Source organism: Lissotriton helveticus, chromosome 8, assembly GCF_964261635.1.
Source record: "Lissotriton helveticus chromosome 8, aLisHel1.1, whole genome shotgun sequence".
Classification (NCBI taxonomy): Eukaryota; Metazoa; Chordata; class Amphibia; order Caudata; family Salamandridae; genus Lissotriton; species Lissotriton helveticus.
This window is the reverse complement of record NC_136069.1, coordinates 1238456417-1238472342: the sequence shown is the minus strand read 5'-3', so window position 1 is coordinate 1238472342 and position 15926 is coordinate 1238456417. Positions and strand designations below refer to the sequence as shown.

Genomic DNA, 15926 nt, shown 5'->3' with positions numbered 1-15926 from the left:
GAGTCTACTCTTACCCTCCTTATATAATAAAGTGGACCTGGAAACCTTTGTCTGCAGAGAGAACCACCTATATTACAATAGCCCGGGCTATGGAACAGAGTCCCAAGCTAGTCAGAGACAAAACCCAGGAGGCAGCTGCTTTACTCCACAGCGAACAAGCCTTATAAACATTTTTATTCCACTCTTTTGGCATTCCGTCCATTGTTCAATCAGGGCGGTGTTTGTAGTTGATGACCTGATCAAGGCGGTGTTTGTAGTTGATGACCTGATCAAGACTCTGCATTCAGACCATTGTTCAATCAGCTTGATCAAGGCTCGGTCAGTCAGACCATTGTTCAGATGACCTGATCACGGCGTCAAGGATGATTACCAAGCAGGGAGCAGAAGATGAAAAAACAATTTTGTTTACACAGGGCCTAGGTGTCTCGTGGCTCTCTGTTGATGAATTGGTTAACTGCAAAGAACAGGAGGCTTGGGTATGTGATAGTTTTTTTTTAGCGTCAGCAGAAATGGAGGCTGTAGGCAGGGATTTGTCACGAGATGGCAAGAAATGGAGGAATGTAAGGAAATTAATAGGACCTAGTAAAAACTTATTGTCTTCACCTGAGTACATAACACAACAGTTTAGGGAGAAAGCAGATACACTGGGGTCCTGATTGGCAGGATCACAGTCAGACTAGTCAAAAATAGCATCACATTAAGCAAAAAATGGGGGTAATCATAAGAAGCAGATCCTACTTTCCTACATATAACTTCCATGTACTTATTTATCTTTATATTTATTACTTCTAATTCGTCATCTCCCATGCACTACCCTATATCTCACCCTATACCTCTCTCAATATATCCTCGACCTCCCCTCTCTGAATCATCGCAAACCTCATTCCACTACTGTGATCCCCGAAAGAACCCTTTCTAGACTCTTCCCTCCTCTACCCCTTCTTGCATCATCTTATATCTTTTTTACTATTCAGATCTCCCAAAAGAAGCCTTTCTAAATAAACTCTTCCCTCTGACTCTTCCCCCTCCACCTCCCCTTTACTCATCCCAAACCTCTTCCTACTGCTCCTATGAGCTCCAAAACAAAAACACTTTCTAGACCTTCCCTGTTCTATCCCCCCACTACCCTGTCAATCTAACTAACAGACGAACATCCACCATTCAAATTAATTTCATATTTCCCTATACTAGTTCCCAACTAATCCTGCTTAAGTTCCGGAGTAGCGTGCTACCTGCCGAAAAGCGCCTCAGCACCTAATCAGGGGTAGCAGGCGCTAGCTATATAAATTTAAAATCTTCCCTCTTCTATCCCTCCACTATCATTTTCAATCCAAATAACAAACACATATGGCCACCGCTCAAATTAATTTCATCTCTCCCTATACTAATTCACCACCTTAGCCTTTTTGGTTTCCGGAGTTTTGAGCTACTCGCTGAAAAAAGCGTTTTGGCTCCTCGTCAGGGGTAGTAAGCACTATATTAATATAATTACACTTACTTGGCAAGGCTGATACATAGGTGAAACATATTGCATTTACCAATGCTTTTTTACACAGAAAGTGTGGGAACTGTTTTTGATAAAATAATTTTAAAAATAACAAAGCAATGGAACTAATTCCTTATGAATCCCGCCCACTTCGGCCTCGGGCTTCAAAACGTCCTACCGTTTATGTCTGTCTCACGGCTCAACAGCTAAAGCAACCGTCCTTGAAGCTGGGAAACCAGGTTCGCATCTGGGGGAGGCTCAAACAATTTGTGATTCTGGGCAAATTATCTGTAAAATGCTCAGATGCCTCCTGATTGAATTTGCGTTATATAAAACAACACTATCCCTATATATGTGCTTAAACGCTACAAGAAGCTGAGGGTAATGCTGTCTGGTGGCCATCTTGTAGAAGGCTTTCAATTCACGAACAAAAGTGCACCATTTAAAACAATGTTCTCAGCCGAACACCTACGTTTGTGAAAGATGATAAAACAAGAAAGCTCAACGGAAACTCTACAAAAACATAAACTACAGCATAGTAATAACATCAGTATATTGTACAATATGTTTTCCGAATGAAGGAATCCTCCAAACGCAGACATCTCTCGCTTTTATCTTCGCTGTTAGACTGCCTATGGTGGTTAGCACAAACGTCTATTATGGCGGCCGAAACGAGAGAATTATTAGTCTCGCCAAAGCTGTTAGATGCTCAGTTTTCAATGAGCAAGTTCTGTTATTGCGTGTGAAAAGTAAACCTACCAACCATTTTAGAATGGTAGTTATCTTTACGGAAAACATCAAGCAAATGATCCTCTATGCTTTGCATACGTCTCCTATAATCCACAGTCCGTTTTCTGTGTTTACGGAGAAGGTGGTGGAATCCGCAGCAGCATTCCGTGGTGATTTACTGGAGACTCCTGGGGCCCGGAGAGCAGAAACCGCAGGGCCAAGACATGCAGCCCCAGGTCCCGCACGCTCCGCCTCACTTGCCCAGCTATAAGTAAGCGCCAAGTCAGGCAGGGGGACGTGTGAAGGGGTGTCCTTGTTATTATTAGTGCGGACGGAAACGCCCCCTTTGCATGCATCCTGCAGCATGGAATCAGTGCTCAGCAACATTAAATACTGCTTAAGATCTTCTGTGCCACCGCTGGGAATTCTCTGGAACTGTATCTTTTGCCACTTTGAGTTTTAAATTATAGTTTGCTGTTTTATTATAACGGTTTAATAATATTACACAAGGGTTGGAACGTGTGCTGTTAAGTCGTGAGTAATGTAATAAATGCTTCATATGCAGAAATGGATTGTGAGTGCGGTGATTTATTTAGAAATCATCATTTTTAACGTTTTATTGAAAGGTGTCTGCCTTTTTTTGTTACAATGTGGCAAACTTCTTATCACTATTTCATTGGCAGTTTGTTTCTGTCTTGGGAATCATGTGTACCTTTTTAAGCAACATATGCTGGTATCATTTTCATAGCAGTTAATTTTTAAGACTCTAACTTTTAACCCGCTTGTTGCTAACTGTAACTGCATCCAGTAGAAACAGCTGTAACTAATTGGATAGTTGAATTAATTTCTTATAGGCATTCTTTCACAAATTGTGTAGTTTATTTAATTATTTATTATGCCCTTGAACCATTGATTATGACACCACTTTACATTACAACAATGTTAGCATGTCAAGGATTACATCAACGCGGAGAGATGGTTAAACAACTTTGAAACATATGCTTGTCCAATAAATGTTTTTAATTCGGGAAATTACTTTATGGGACCTAAGCCAGGAGTTGTCCGTCAGAAAAGGTGCTCCTTGAGTTGCGAAAGATGGAGAGAGTGGGGTTATTGTTCTTAAATTGGACAATAAAGAGTACCAGTCTTTACTGTAGATGTTAATTTTCGATGTACAAGGAGATTGTGACTTCCGAGCATCCAGCCAGTGGAGGGGGTGACGTCGTTGAATTTGCCCACAAAGTATATACCCTTGCTGCAGAGTTTAGAACAGCCATGAGTGGAGTAATTCATATTTGGTGGGCTCATGCTAAAACCGCATTTTTGAAGCCTAGTTATATTATTTTTTTCAGTTCTTTTGTAGCGCGAACTCGACCCAAAGGTCTTTACTTGACCACCAGTTGTATTACACAAGGACACATTCATTTTTGGTTGGCATCAGGAGATTGAATGATTTGCCCAGAATCACCGATGTTGAGCCGAAGCCAAGGCTCGAACCTTGTTCCCCCACTTCAAGGTCGCCAGCTTTGATTCTTAGTCCAGATCTCCTCCCTATAGTCATAATATTAATTTCATATTTCCCTATACTAACTTCCTTCCACCACCCCTTTACTCATCCCAAACCCCCTCCTTGGGATAAAAACTCCATTTAAAAATAAAAATAAGACATCTAGACCTTCCCTCTTTTATCCCCTCACTATACTTTTTCAATCCAAATAACAGACTAACATGTCCACTACTCAAATGAATAGCATATTTCCCTAAACTAATTCCCACTAATCCTGTTTGGGTTCCGTAGCGTCCTAGTCACTGAACAGTGCTTCAACACCTCTTCAGGAGTAGCAAGCGCTATATAAATGCAAAACGTTTCCCTCTTCTATCCTTCTCAAATTAAATAACAGGCTAACATATCCACCGCTCAAATTACTTTCATATTTCACTATACTAATTCACCACTAATCCTTTATGGGTTCAAGCGCGTCCACACCTCATCAGGGGTAGCAAGCGCTATATCAATGCAAACCTTTTCCCTCTTCTATTCCTCCACTATCCTGCTCAATCCAAATAACTGACAAACATATCCACTGCTCAAATTATTTTCATATTTTAACTATACTAATTCCTGAACCTCATTCCACTCAATGCCACTGTACTGTACGCCACTTCACTGTACGCTACTCCACTCTATGCCACTCCACTCAACTCACCTCTACCCCACTCCAGTGTTCACTATTCTACTCTGTGCTACTCCAGAGTACGCCACTACACTTAATGCCATTCCATTCTATGCAATTCCACTGCTATTCCACTGTACCTTACTTCACTGTACATCAGTCAACTTTATGGCACTCCACTGTACTCCACTCCACTCTATGCTATTCCACTGTACGCCAATCTACTCTAACCCACTCTATGCCAGTCCAATCTATGCCAGTGCACTCTACACCACTCCACTCTATGTCACTCCAGTCTAAGCCACTACACTCTACGTTATTCTGCTCCGTGCTGCTCCACCTTACACAACTCCACACTTGCCGCTACACTCTACAGTATTCTACTTGACACCACTCCACTGTACGCCACTCCACTCTACACTATTCCACTCTAGGCCACTCTACGCTATTGTACTGTATGCCACTACACTTCCTCACTCCACTGCATGCAACTACACTCTATGCTACTCCACTGTACACTATTCCACTCTGCCACACTACACATTATGCCACTCAACTTTTCATCACACCACTGTACACTATTCTACTGTATGCTACTCCAATGTACCACATTCTACGTTACTCAACTCTTTACTGTACTGTACCACACACCACTCAACAACAAATGTTTTATTAAAAATAAAAAAACATTGAAATTCAATGAAAAACACAAGGGTAAACCTTTGTTATAGTTAGGAAGGCTTTCTTTATTCTTTCTTTGACCCCTTCGCTGCGCACGTTGGCCAATGGCCGTTGTGAGCACTACCTCAGTAGTGCTGCGCACGTCCGTTGGCCGACGCAACCCCCCCACTCATTTAAACCGCCGCATCGTGGCGGAATTCGTGCCGCGGTTAAGCAGATACAAACTAAACTTAAAATACACAAACATTAGAAATTCTTCAGTTATAGTTATACCTTAAATTTATAATTTGTGGACCACCTTTAAATTTATAGAACTTTATTTATTCTTTAGCTGCAAACAAAAGATAAAGTACACAAAAGTATATATTTTTTTACTTATACACATACCTTTAATTTATAATTTGCACAACACCTTCAAATTATCATAACTTGTGCACCTCTATACACAGTGTATTCAACTCGATAGCCACTTTACAGTAACTCTAAGTCGTACCTTCTCCAGGTGCTGCTTGTATCCTTTTATAGTATATATGTTATACCATGTAAAATAATATTATTTACAATAATGTTTATGACATCACAAATCATATCTTTTGTGAGAGCTCATTGCATGGTAGAGTTGCGAGTATTTTAATTTAGGGTTGTATGGAAAGAATAAATAAAGCTTTCCCAACTATAACAAAGGTTTAACCTTTAGTTTTTACATTGAGAGATATCTGATCTTGAGTATGTGTCTCAGTTGGAAGTAAGTTTATTGAGGCCAGCTGAGTCCTCATGCCTCAGACCCTCTGCTCCTCCAAGAAGATGGTTGCATTTTGATCTTAAGGGTAATTGTGACAGCAGCAATACATTTAAAAAGTACCTCAGAAGACTAAGGAAGTGGTAGGTTAATATCATCAATCTTTACCATGCCCTCTAAATGATTTGTTGCGCTTGAGTCTCACTATGGTTTTGCACTGTGGGAACCTGCAAGAATGCACTAATCTGAATTACTGATCCAGCAGGAACGATATACTTTTTCACAATTCTCCATATCCACAGCCAGCCATTGACATTAGTTGTCTACCAATAGATGCCTTTTCAGCTCATCTGAAGTCCAAATTTGGTCAGTTTGCTTCTTGGATGGACAGGAGACAGGGGTCTACATGAGATGGCCTGATTCTAGACTGGACAGGGTGGTTCCTGTATGCTTTCTTCCAACCTGTTGATAATGTGGGACAATAAGAAGGCACAGTAGAGCCCAGGGTGCTGTATGTTCTTAGTGTTTCTAGACTGGCCTCACCAGGTTTTGCATTCACACGAATACAGCAAAGAGATCAGATGTGCCTGCCTCAGAGGAAGGAGCGCCTTACACTGAATGGAGGCAGGGAAGGGCGGTACTCCTATTCCTATAATCTCTCAGCTTAAATACATGTTCCTCAGTTGACCTTTCAAGACCCAAACCTGGGAATGTGGAGATCCTAGAAGCTTCCAATAAATAAAATCTTCCCCAAGAAGACCGTATAGGAGTAAATGACTTGGGTTCTGTAACTGAGCAATAGCGAAACACATTAAATCCTTACTTGCTCAGTAGATGATGTGATGTCTCCTTTTTGCCACCCAGTTGGAGCAAGTACAGCTGAATACTTGCAAGACCTACCTTGTCATCATTGACACCTACTAGAAGAGCCTTGTGAAATCTTTCTTTGTCGCAAATATATCAGTTGAACCATCTGACGGGTCTAATGTATTTGTCTCCACCAAGTACGTTGCCTCAACACTCCCTGGGATATGAATCTAGTCCTCTGAAGGCTGGAGCCTTTCCAACTCATGGCATCCTATAACACAACAATTCTACCATGGAGATATCCTTCTTAGTTGTCATTACATTGGTTATGTGCTACTTAGAGATACAAGCCCTTTTCACCTCTGAACCTTTTAAGATATTTTATAGGTATATGGTGGCGTTTTAGTACATTTCAAAAGTACTGTCAACATTTCCCTTGAATAAACAGATTGTTCTCCTTGTATTTTCTTCATCTTCTACAATTTGGTTGTCAAGCACATACTGCTTATGAGGGACCTTTGATTGGACCGACAAACATTTTTTGACCTTTAGGGGTAATGATGCTGGACGAGTGGCTCTAGTTGCCAGCATTGTCTGGCGGATAATGTCACACATCTTTTGTTGATGCTGTGTGCATGAGCCCAATATCTATCCACTGTCAAGGAACATTGCATCAGAGATAAGGTGGCATCTGTGGCATTCTCCAGACTTGTGCCTGGAGATGTATGTCATGCGGATATAACCTGCAGTCTTCATACACTAAGCTTTCACTGCTTCCACCTTGAGTAATGCTAAATTTGCCCTGCAAGTACTGCAACCTTTCTTTGTGTAGGCCAAACCCTACCATATGGTACCTTTTTCCTTCTCCTTATGTGTTCTCAGAGTCTGTGAAATCTACCTAGAGATTGAGAATGGGAGGTAGCAAAGGTCCATGAGTATGGTAAAAATACCTTCATGATGACTTTTTTTCTGTTAATCCTTAGGTATTTGTCCGCCATCTGGGCCCCCATGTGACTCCTCAGCCATCCGTTAATCAATTAACACAGATTGGCTCCTTTTTTTAATGTAATGAAAGGAAAGTTCAAATTCATGAATACACACATGGATGTGGGCATACATTTGTACACAATGCCAATGTGTAAATGTCTCTATTATAGTAGCTGTAGGAAGGGTTTTGGTCAAATCAGTATGTGGCAGGTATACCTACCGACAGATAATGACAAAGCTCCAATGAAAACTAAGATTCAACGGTGGAATGCTTAAACTAATCTCAGGCACTGGTAATTATTTGAGGCTGCGACCCAGTCCATCATTTTTGCCCACCATGCCACACCAAACAGGAATCAATCATATAACAGCCATGGTCCTATCCACTAAGAACAGTTCCAACTGAAATGCCAGGCCAGGTTCCCCTCTGAACGGGAACACGGGCAACTGCAGACTGGTTTAGGCCAACTTAAGTGTCATCAGTGAGGTATAGCTTGAGTTCTGTGGCACAGTGAGTAAGGGACCCATGTATGAGCTTACCTGTCATATTTTTGGTGTCACACTTAGGAAAAGAAAAACTGATGATTGAGTGCTTAAATGAATCTCTATCACTTGTAATTACTCAAGCCGCATCCCAGTCTAATATTTTTTTAATGCAAAGTAGTCTCCTTGTTAAGAGTAATGGAGTCATTGTAAAGGCAACTTCAGCCTTTTGCTATTCTGAATAACTGTTCTGTCATTATATTTCAATGAAGTATCAGAAGGAGGCACTGCATAAGCAGGGGTAGATAAAAGCAACCTTAAGCTACCTATACACATTTATGGCCTTATTGCGAGTACGGTGGCCCTCAGGACTGCTGTACTCGCGATGGCAGTTCGACCACTGCCACCACTGCAGGTCCTTGCACTGTATGTGGAATGTGATGGTCGGACTGCCACAGGACTGCCGTCGCCACTGGGATACTTGATCCAGCGCAGGGCTAGAAAAATCATAAAAATTTGACTAGACCTGCAGGTCTAGCAACTTGAATAATCCACTCAACCTAACTTTAATGTACTTGACCCGTGAACTGGTCTCAAATTGTGTGATCTTAGGCAAATATTTTGTCATATGGACCCTCCTTTTTCTTTATTATCACATAAGAGAGTACCTTCAAATATGCAAGTTCACTATTTCTGCTGTACAAGAAAACTCTTTTTATTTTGTAGACCTAGGGGTACATGCATCAAAGTTTTTTGCGAGCGCAAACAGTGAGATTCGCAAAAATAAGCCGTTAGCGCCCGCAAAAAGGCCTTTTGTGAGGCATCAAAGTGTTAGGCACTCTCAATTTAAGAAATCGCAATTTATTGCGATTTCTTAAATTGCGGTTGCAATTAAGGAATCGCAATTTGCGATTTCTTAAATGCAATGCTAGAAGCATTTAGAAATAGCAAATTCGCTATTTGGGGCCGCAAAATACAGAGAAATTACTCTGGTCTGTATTTTGCAAAAACCTTGAAAAATGAAATAAAAAGTGAATTTTTCAAGGTTTCAGGTTACACACACACATGCAATTGGGGAATGTGTGTGCGCAACATGGGTGCACATCACAATTCAGGGGTGCAACTGGGTGTCATTTTGACACCTTTGCACCCTTGAAAGTGCATGCGCAATTTGCAAATACCTATCGGTACTCGCAAATTGCGCATGCATTTCCCATTAATGGGAAGCCATTCCTTAATTGCGCCTCGCAATGTAGGCCCATAGGAATGAATGGGAAGCCATTCCTTAATTGCGCCTCGCAATTTGCGACTCGCAATTAAGGAATGTTTAGGAATTGCTCATGCATAGGCTTTTGAGAGTACTTAATCGCGATTCCTTAATAATCGCAATTAAGAAATCAAAAAAGCTTCTCTGGATGCATGTGCCTGCTAATGTTTTCTCCATGTATAACAAGAATCAAGCTCATATTTAGGGTAAACTTGATCCTTGGCTGGCAGGAGCAGTAATAATTCTCAGTTTATGTTTAAATAAATTACTAAAGCATGATGTGGAAGTGCACTGTCATTTATAGATAGTATATTGTCCATTGAAATGGCCACACAACGTTCCCATTAACATGTAATTTTACTGAAAATAGCGCATACAAAAATGTTTGGAAATTGGGCTTCAGCAAAAGTATTTAAAATTTGCACATCACTAAGTAAAGTGTTCTAATTTGTTTTGATCCTATAAAAATATTTTTTTTCACCACAGAATTACAAAAAGGTGTCTTCATAACTAGTGAAATATATTTGAAATGTTTGAACAGTTCACTTAGCTATTACAGTGTTGTGTTTGAAAAAAGGCTGATATCTTACAGCCTTTTATTTCACATGCTTTGCACAGTTCAAATGTCACACAGTTCACTTTGCAAAATCCTCTAACTTTAGTCAGTTAAAGAAAAATAAATGTAGGAAGACAAACTGACTTTTGACCTGTCTCTGAAAGCCAGCAAATGTGACAAGATAACAAGATTTAAGGCATATTTATTGCTATTTTGCTTTGTGAACAATGAAGATGCCTTTAAATCTTGTTACATTTGGGGGGGCGTGGCCGAACAGCCACGATGGCGGACAGCGCTTGCTAGAGCTCCGGGCCCGGCCGAGAGCTAAATCCTGCAGAAGCGGAGCTGAGGGCGATCTCCGCAGCTCTAACGAACCGGCGGCTGTAGACGGAGCTGGGCTGCTGCTTTGGGCTCCGTTCCGGGTGTGGTTGAGCTACCTTTCGCCCGGGAGCGCACGAGGCCTCCCTGACGGCAGTAAGCACCGGAGCCGGGGAGTGGCGTGGAGGCGGCGCCCGGCCGGCCGGCAGCGGGGCTGAGAGAGGTGTCCGGGGTCCGGCCGGAAGAGGGCCGGAAAGAAGCCGCGGGCCTCCCGCGGAGAAGGCGGAGACTGTTGTAGCTTCCCCCCGCCTGAGATTTGGCCCGCACCCAGAGCACAGCGGAGGCGCTACCGAGGGAGAGGAGCGATGAGCCCGGCCGACCGGGAGGAGGAGTGAGGACCCCGGTTGGCGCCATTCCCGCTGCATGGAGGACGGCCGCGACTCGGACCTGCTGGCGGCGGTGGTGAGTGGAGAGCCCGGCACCTTCCTGTCTATCGGGCCCCCCGATCCGATTGTGGAGGCAAGGAGGGGGGGGATTGGAGAAGACACATCGCGGGGCTGAGGATTGTGTTGGAGGACACCCGAAAATCCCCATCGGTGCCATTTTGGTTAATTGGTGGACGGCCGGGCGAGGGGACCCGGCGACACTTTCGGAGGCCGCAAGGAGCGAGCCTACGGAGGCGAGACATTTTTACCGGCCCTGTGCCCCCATAACCCCCCCCCCCGGTCCCACTAGAGGTCCTGACAGTTCGGGGGAGAACTGCCCATTGAGCGGAGGTGAGGGCACGGGAGCAATGAGGTGCCTGAGTCACCGGTGAAGGGAAGATGCTGGGCCCGGGGCAGAGCACAGAACCCCCTGATTTCATCGGACGTGCGGTGGAGCGGTGCCCGGGGCCGCTGCTGACCTGATCTCCTCGACGGATCGACTGTCCTCCCTTGTCCAGAGGCCCCCTCTGGACGAGGGAGGACAGCGGAGAAGGTGTGGGCACTGGGAGCTGTGCTCTGGATTCGACCTAGTGCGGGCTGTACCGGTCCCCCTGGCCCCGCACTGTTACGCGGCTGACCACTCCGGGAGATAGACACCCACGAGGGCTGGAGCAGGACACCCGTCCCACGAGAGCAGAGTTGGCACGGAGGCGACCCCGGTTCTGGGCAGCCATGGTGCGTAGAGGCCCGAAGCATGCCGAGCGGCAGGGCGATCTGGAAGGGTCCCACCTACAGACTGGAGCGGGAGACGGTGGAGGTCGTCGGGGGACTGCGGAGCCGGCGCAAACAGGTGCACAACGAGTGGACACGCTCGACCTTATCCTGCAAGAAATTAGAGACTCTAGGCTGGCGATGGAACAACAATTGGGGACCCTCGCCACTAACTTTTCTCTTCTAAAGGAAGACCACGCCAAACTGGCGGAGAGGGTAAAGGACCAGGGACTGCAGGTTGCAGACATTACACCGACTGTGGCGGAACACACTACCTCTATACGGGAGCTGCAGACCCAGGTCACTTCCCTTCTGGATAGGGTGGAAGATGCAGAAGGGCGAAATCGCCGCAACAATATAAGGGTGATTGGCCTGCCGGAAAAATGCGAGGGGACGGGGGCAGCGGAATTTATGGAAAGCTGGTTCCGCGACCAGATTACGGCTGACGGTCTCTCTCCACACTTTTGCGTGGAACGTGCTCACAGGATACCGACTGGCCAGCCTAGATCGGGTCACCCGCCGCGCCCCTTAATAGTCCGGATCTTGAATTACCGGGACAGGGATTTCCTGCTACGGAGAGCCAGGGAGAAATCCGCCATCCATTTTGAGAATCAGAGGGTGTCCCTCTATCCGGACTATACCAACATGGTGCAGAAGCGGCGGGCGTCGTACCTGGAGGTTAAAAAGAAACTCAGGAAGGCACAGCTGAAATATGCCCTCCTCTTCCCCGCCCGCCTGAAAGTAATATACGGGAGGAAAACCCACTTCTTTGAAAGCCCCGCAGACGCTGATGAATGGCTGGAGGTGATGGGCATCGATGGCAGCCAGGCTGATCTCAAATGGATAATACCGGGCACTCAAAGGGGGATTCAGACCGTGACAGCCAGGGATCCCCAGGAGTAGGGAAGGATAGGAACCGACAGGGCCCGTCCTGGGCACAACAGCAGAAAGACCAGCTTGAGGCGCTATCGATGGCCGTAACTTCAGAGAAGATGCGACAAGAATAACTACCGATTCTGAGGACGGCACGATACAATCAGACTCGGAGAACAGTGTGGTCCTTTTTCCCACGGTCACTCCCCAAGTTGCGGATGAGCTGATGGATAATTGACTGGACAGCTGAGACGTCCTGAGACTGCTCTCTTGAATGCACTTCACTGTATCCTTTTCTTACACTGCAAAGCGCGAACCCTGTATGAGCTCTGGGGGGGTCCTAAGATTGCAAGGCGGGAGGTAGGCAAGGGCCCTAGAGAACGCCAGGTGGTTCCACTACGATAACAGCTTGTGGGTGAACGATGTATACAGGGGATGACTACGGGGTGCGGAGGGAGTTCCATTGAGTATCCAGAGGCAACGTTTTGTCTTACTTTTGCTATGATTTGTACAACAGACTCACTGGCTGGACTGCCGTTGAGCCGGCAGCGCCTGATGACGGCAACATCATGATCATGTGTGTGCTGGGCCGCACCCCCAATGGCGAATGCATAAGCCTTTGGACTGCTATGTTACAATGTTTCATGTTGGGCTCAGTTGGGTTATACAGCTGCGCCGAGTTGGTTCTGTCATTGTTAGATATTTTGGGGTGTGTCTTCTCCTGGGCGCTCATAGGTTGGGATCCTTGCAAACAACTAATGTTACCGATAGACCTGTTAACGAAAGATCATGGCTGAGCAGGTTGGATTGTACAAACTTGTCACTTGGAATGTGCGGGGACTGGGGGCAGTACAGAAACGTCACAGGGTCCATGCCTTTCTCCTCAGACAGCAGACACAAATAGCTTTTTTACAAGAATCACACCTCACGACATCGGAGGTGCACAAGTTAAGAAAAAAGTGGAGGAGCACTACATACTCCACGTCATACTCCGCTTTCTCTAGAGGGGCAACTATCTGGGTTCGCCATGGGACACCCTTTGAAGAACTAGAGAGGAGGATAGACGATCAGGGCAGGTATATACTAGTTAAGGGCACCCTCGATGCCACACTGATAATTCTGGGCAGTATTTACGCCCCGAATTATGAACAAGACAAATTCCTGCATAAGGTGGGTTTGGCACCATCAGACTGGGCTGACTTGCCCTGGATACTCGGAGGGGACTGGAATGCTGTGATGAATTTGGACTTAGACAGGTCGCACCCCCCCCTCCAGGAATCTGGCGCTTCGAGGCTGACTGACACATTTGTTACATGGGCAGACGGATAGGGACTGACTGATTGCTGGCGTACACTGCACCCATCCTATAAAGAATACTCTTTTTACTCCCCGGTGCACGATTTGCACACCGGCATAGACCGCTTCCTATGTTCCCGCACTCTGGTTACGTCGGTTGGCCCCTCGGAGTATCTGGCAAAAACCTTTTCGGATCATAGGCCCCTGGCGCTCACTCTCCACTGGGGCAGAGTGCCGACCCCGGTGCCAACCTGGAGCCTAAACCCACAGCTCCTGGAAGACGGACCGTTTCGGGCGACCCTGTCGGACGCCCTAACACACTACTTAGAGGACAATTGGGACTCCGCTTCTTCTAACCTGGTGGTGTGGGACGCGATGAAAGTGGTGGTGCGGGGAGTAGCGATAGGTCAACTAGTGGGGGCCAGACAAGAAATTCACAAAAAATTGGGAGAGGTGGAGGAGAGACTAAAGGGGCTTGAGCGTGAGGCGAGTGTGGATCCGGGGAGGAAGAGGGCCCTGCAAGAAGCATACATTGATCACGCAGAGACGTTAGAATCCTTGCATATTGTAGATTTTAAGGCATATCTGCGGAGACAGCACACTGAAGCTGACCGTTCTGGGGCCCTCCTAGCGCGACTGATGCTCAATAGGCAGGACCCACCAACGATTACACAAATACGTACCCCGGCGGGCACTCTAGTGCAGACTCAATCCGCTATTAACCAGGCATTTCATGACCATCTGAAGGCACTTTACGCTCCTACGGGATTAGACGACTCTATGCGGATAGATGAGTTCATGCACGATCTCCCCTTTCCGACCTTAGCCGCGGACGTACAAAAAGCGATAGAGGGACCCATTACACAACCTGAGATACGCGCCGCGATTAAACACCTACATAGAAATAAGACGCCGGGTATGGATGGGCTCCCGGTGGAGTTCTACTCGGCTTATGCTGAGGTCTTAGTGCCGGTGCTGGAAAAAATCTACAGAACGGCGTTTGAGGAAGGACACTTGCCGAAGTCCACATGCAAGCCCTAGTAATCTCTATACATAAGCCGGACAGGTATGTCTTGGAATTAACGAACTATAGACCTCTCTCTATGTTGTCCACAGAATATAAAATATTGAGTAAAGCTATTGCCCTGCGGATCCAGCCCCACCTGCCCGCCTTTATACACCGAGACCAGTGTGGATTCCTCCCAGGGCGTAACACCTCCCTGAATACGAGACGCCTACATGCATTGATGGCTGCCTCACCACCGGAACTGCACCGAGCAGGGTGCATCGCACTTGATCTGAGGCAGGCCTTTGACTCCCTTTCCTGGCCCTTCATGTTCGAAGCTTTAACCCCTTCGACGCTCATGACGAGCTCAGCTCGTCATGGAGTTTCCATTGACTTCAATGGAAATTACATGGAAGAACATCAGGGAGCTTAGCATCCAAGTGGTTAACACGCTTTGGATTCCCTGCTTCTTTATTGCAACGGATCAAGTTGCTATATACTGACCCCACCGCCCGGGCACGAACGGGACGACATGTCTCGGCGGAATATCCAGTGCATAGGGGCACCCGGCAGGGCTGCCCTCTATCCCCAATGCTGTTTGTTCTGGCGCTCGAGCCCCTCGCCATCGCCCTCCGCAAGCGCACGGAACAGTTGGGTATTCCAGTGGCAGGGACAACCCACTTATTGTCCGTCTATGCGGATGACATGTTGCTTTACCTAAGGGATTTGGAAGCGGACCATACCCAATTGTATGACACATTCCACAGGTTCGGAAGAATGTCGGGATTGACCATAAACCCCGACAAATCGGTAGGCTTTTATTTCTGTGACGTGCCTCACCCTCCCTCCATACCCTTCGGGATCTATCGGATTCCGGTGGCGCAATCCACCTTTAAATAACTGGGGATCCGAATATATAGAAAAATGGAGGACCAGATTGATGGTAACATATCCAGGGCCGTCACCAGTCTTCGCAGCAGCATTGGGTTCTGGACCTCATTGCCTCTGTCTGTAATGGGTCGAGTTGCGATAGCCAAGATGGTCATGCTCCCTCGATTGCTGTACTTTTTTGTTAACCTGCCGGTATGTCTCCCACAACAGGTCTTTAACACCATAGACACCCTGCTGATCACTCTGATATGGGGGACGGGCAGACGGAGGATAAGTCTCCGTAAACTGCAGCTCGGTACCAGACTGGGAGGCCTGGGAGTCCCGGACTTCCGAGGTTATTATTATGCCAGCCAGCTCCAGTGGTTGTCATTCTGGCTGGCAGGTAGAAACCTCCACGAGATTGGCTTGGCGACGGATCGATTAGATCGGGGAGACTT

At 46.1% G+C, this 15926-nt stretch overlaps 1 protein-coding gene across 1 annotated transcript in view; it reads left to right on the top strand.

Annotated features, from left to right (window-relative positions):
- The first annotated feature begins 2334 nt into the window (after positions 1–2334).
- The window catches only part of LOC144773280 (cohesin subunit SA-2-like), a 550419-nt gene continuing 536827 nt past the window's right edge, over positions 2335–15926 (top strand). The window contains exon 1 of the mRNA XM_078658214.1: positions 2335–2486. Coding sequence (XP_078514340.1) covers positions 2440–2486 — 47 coding nt within the window. The 5' untranslated portion in view covers positions 2335–2439. The remainder of the gene's footprint in view (positions 2487–15926) is intronic.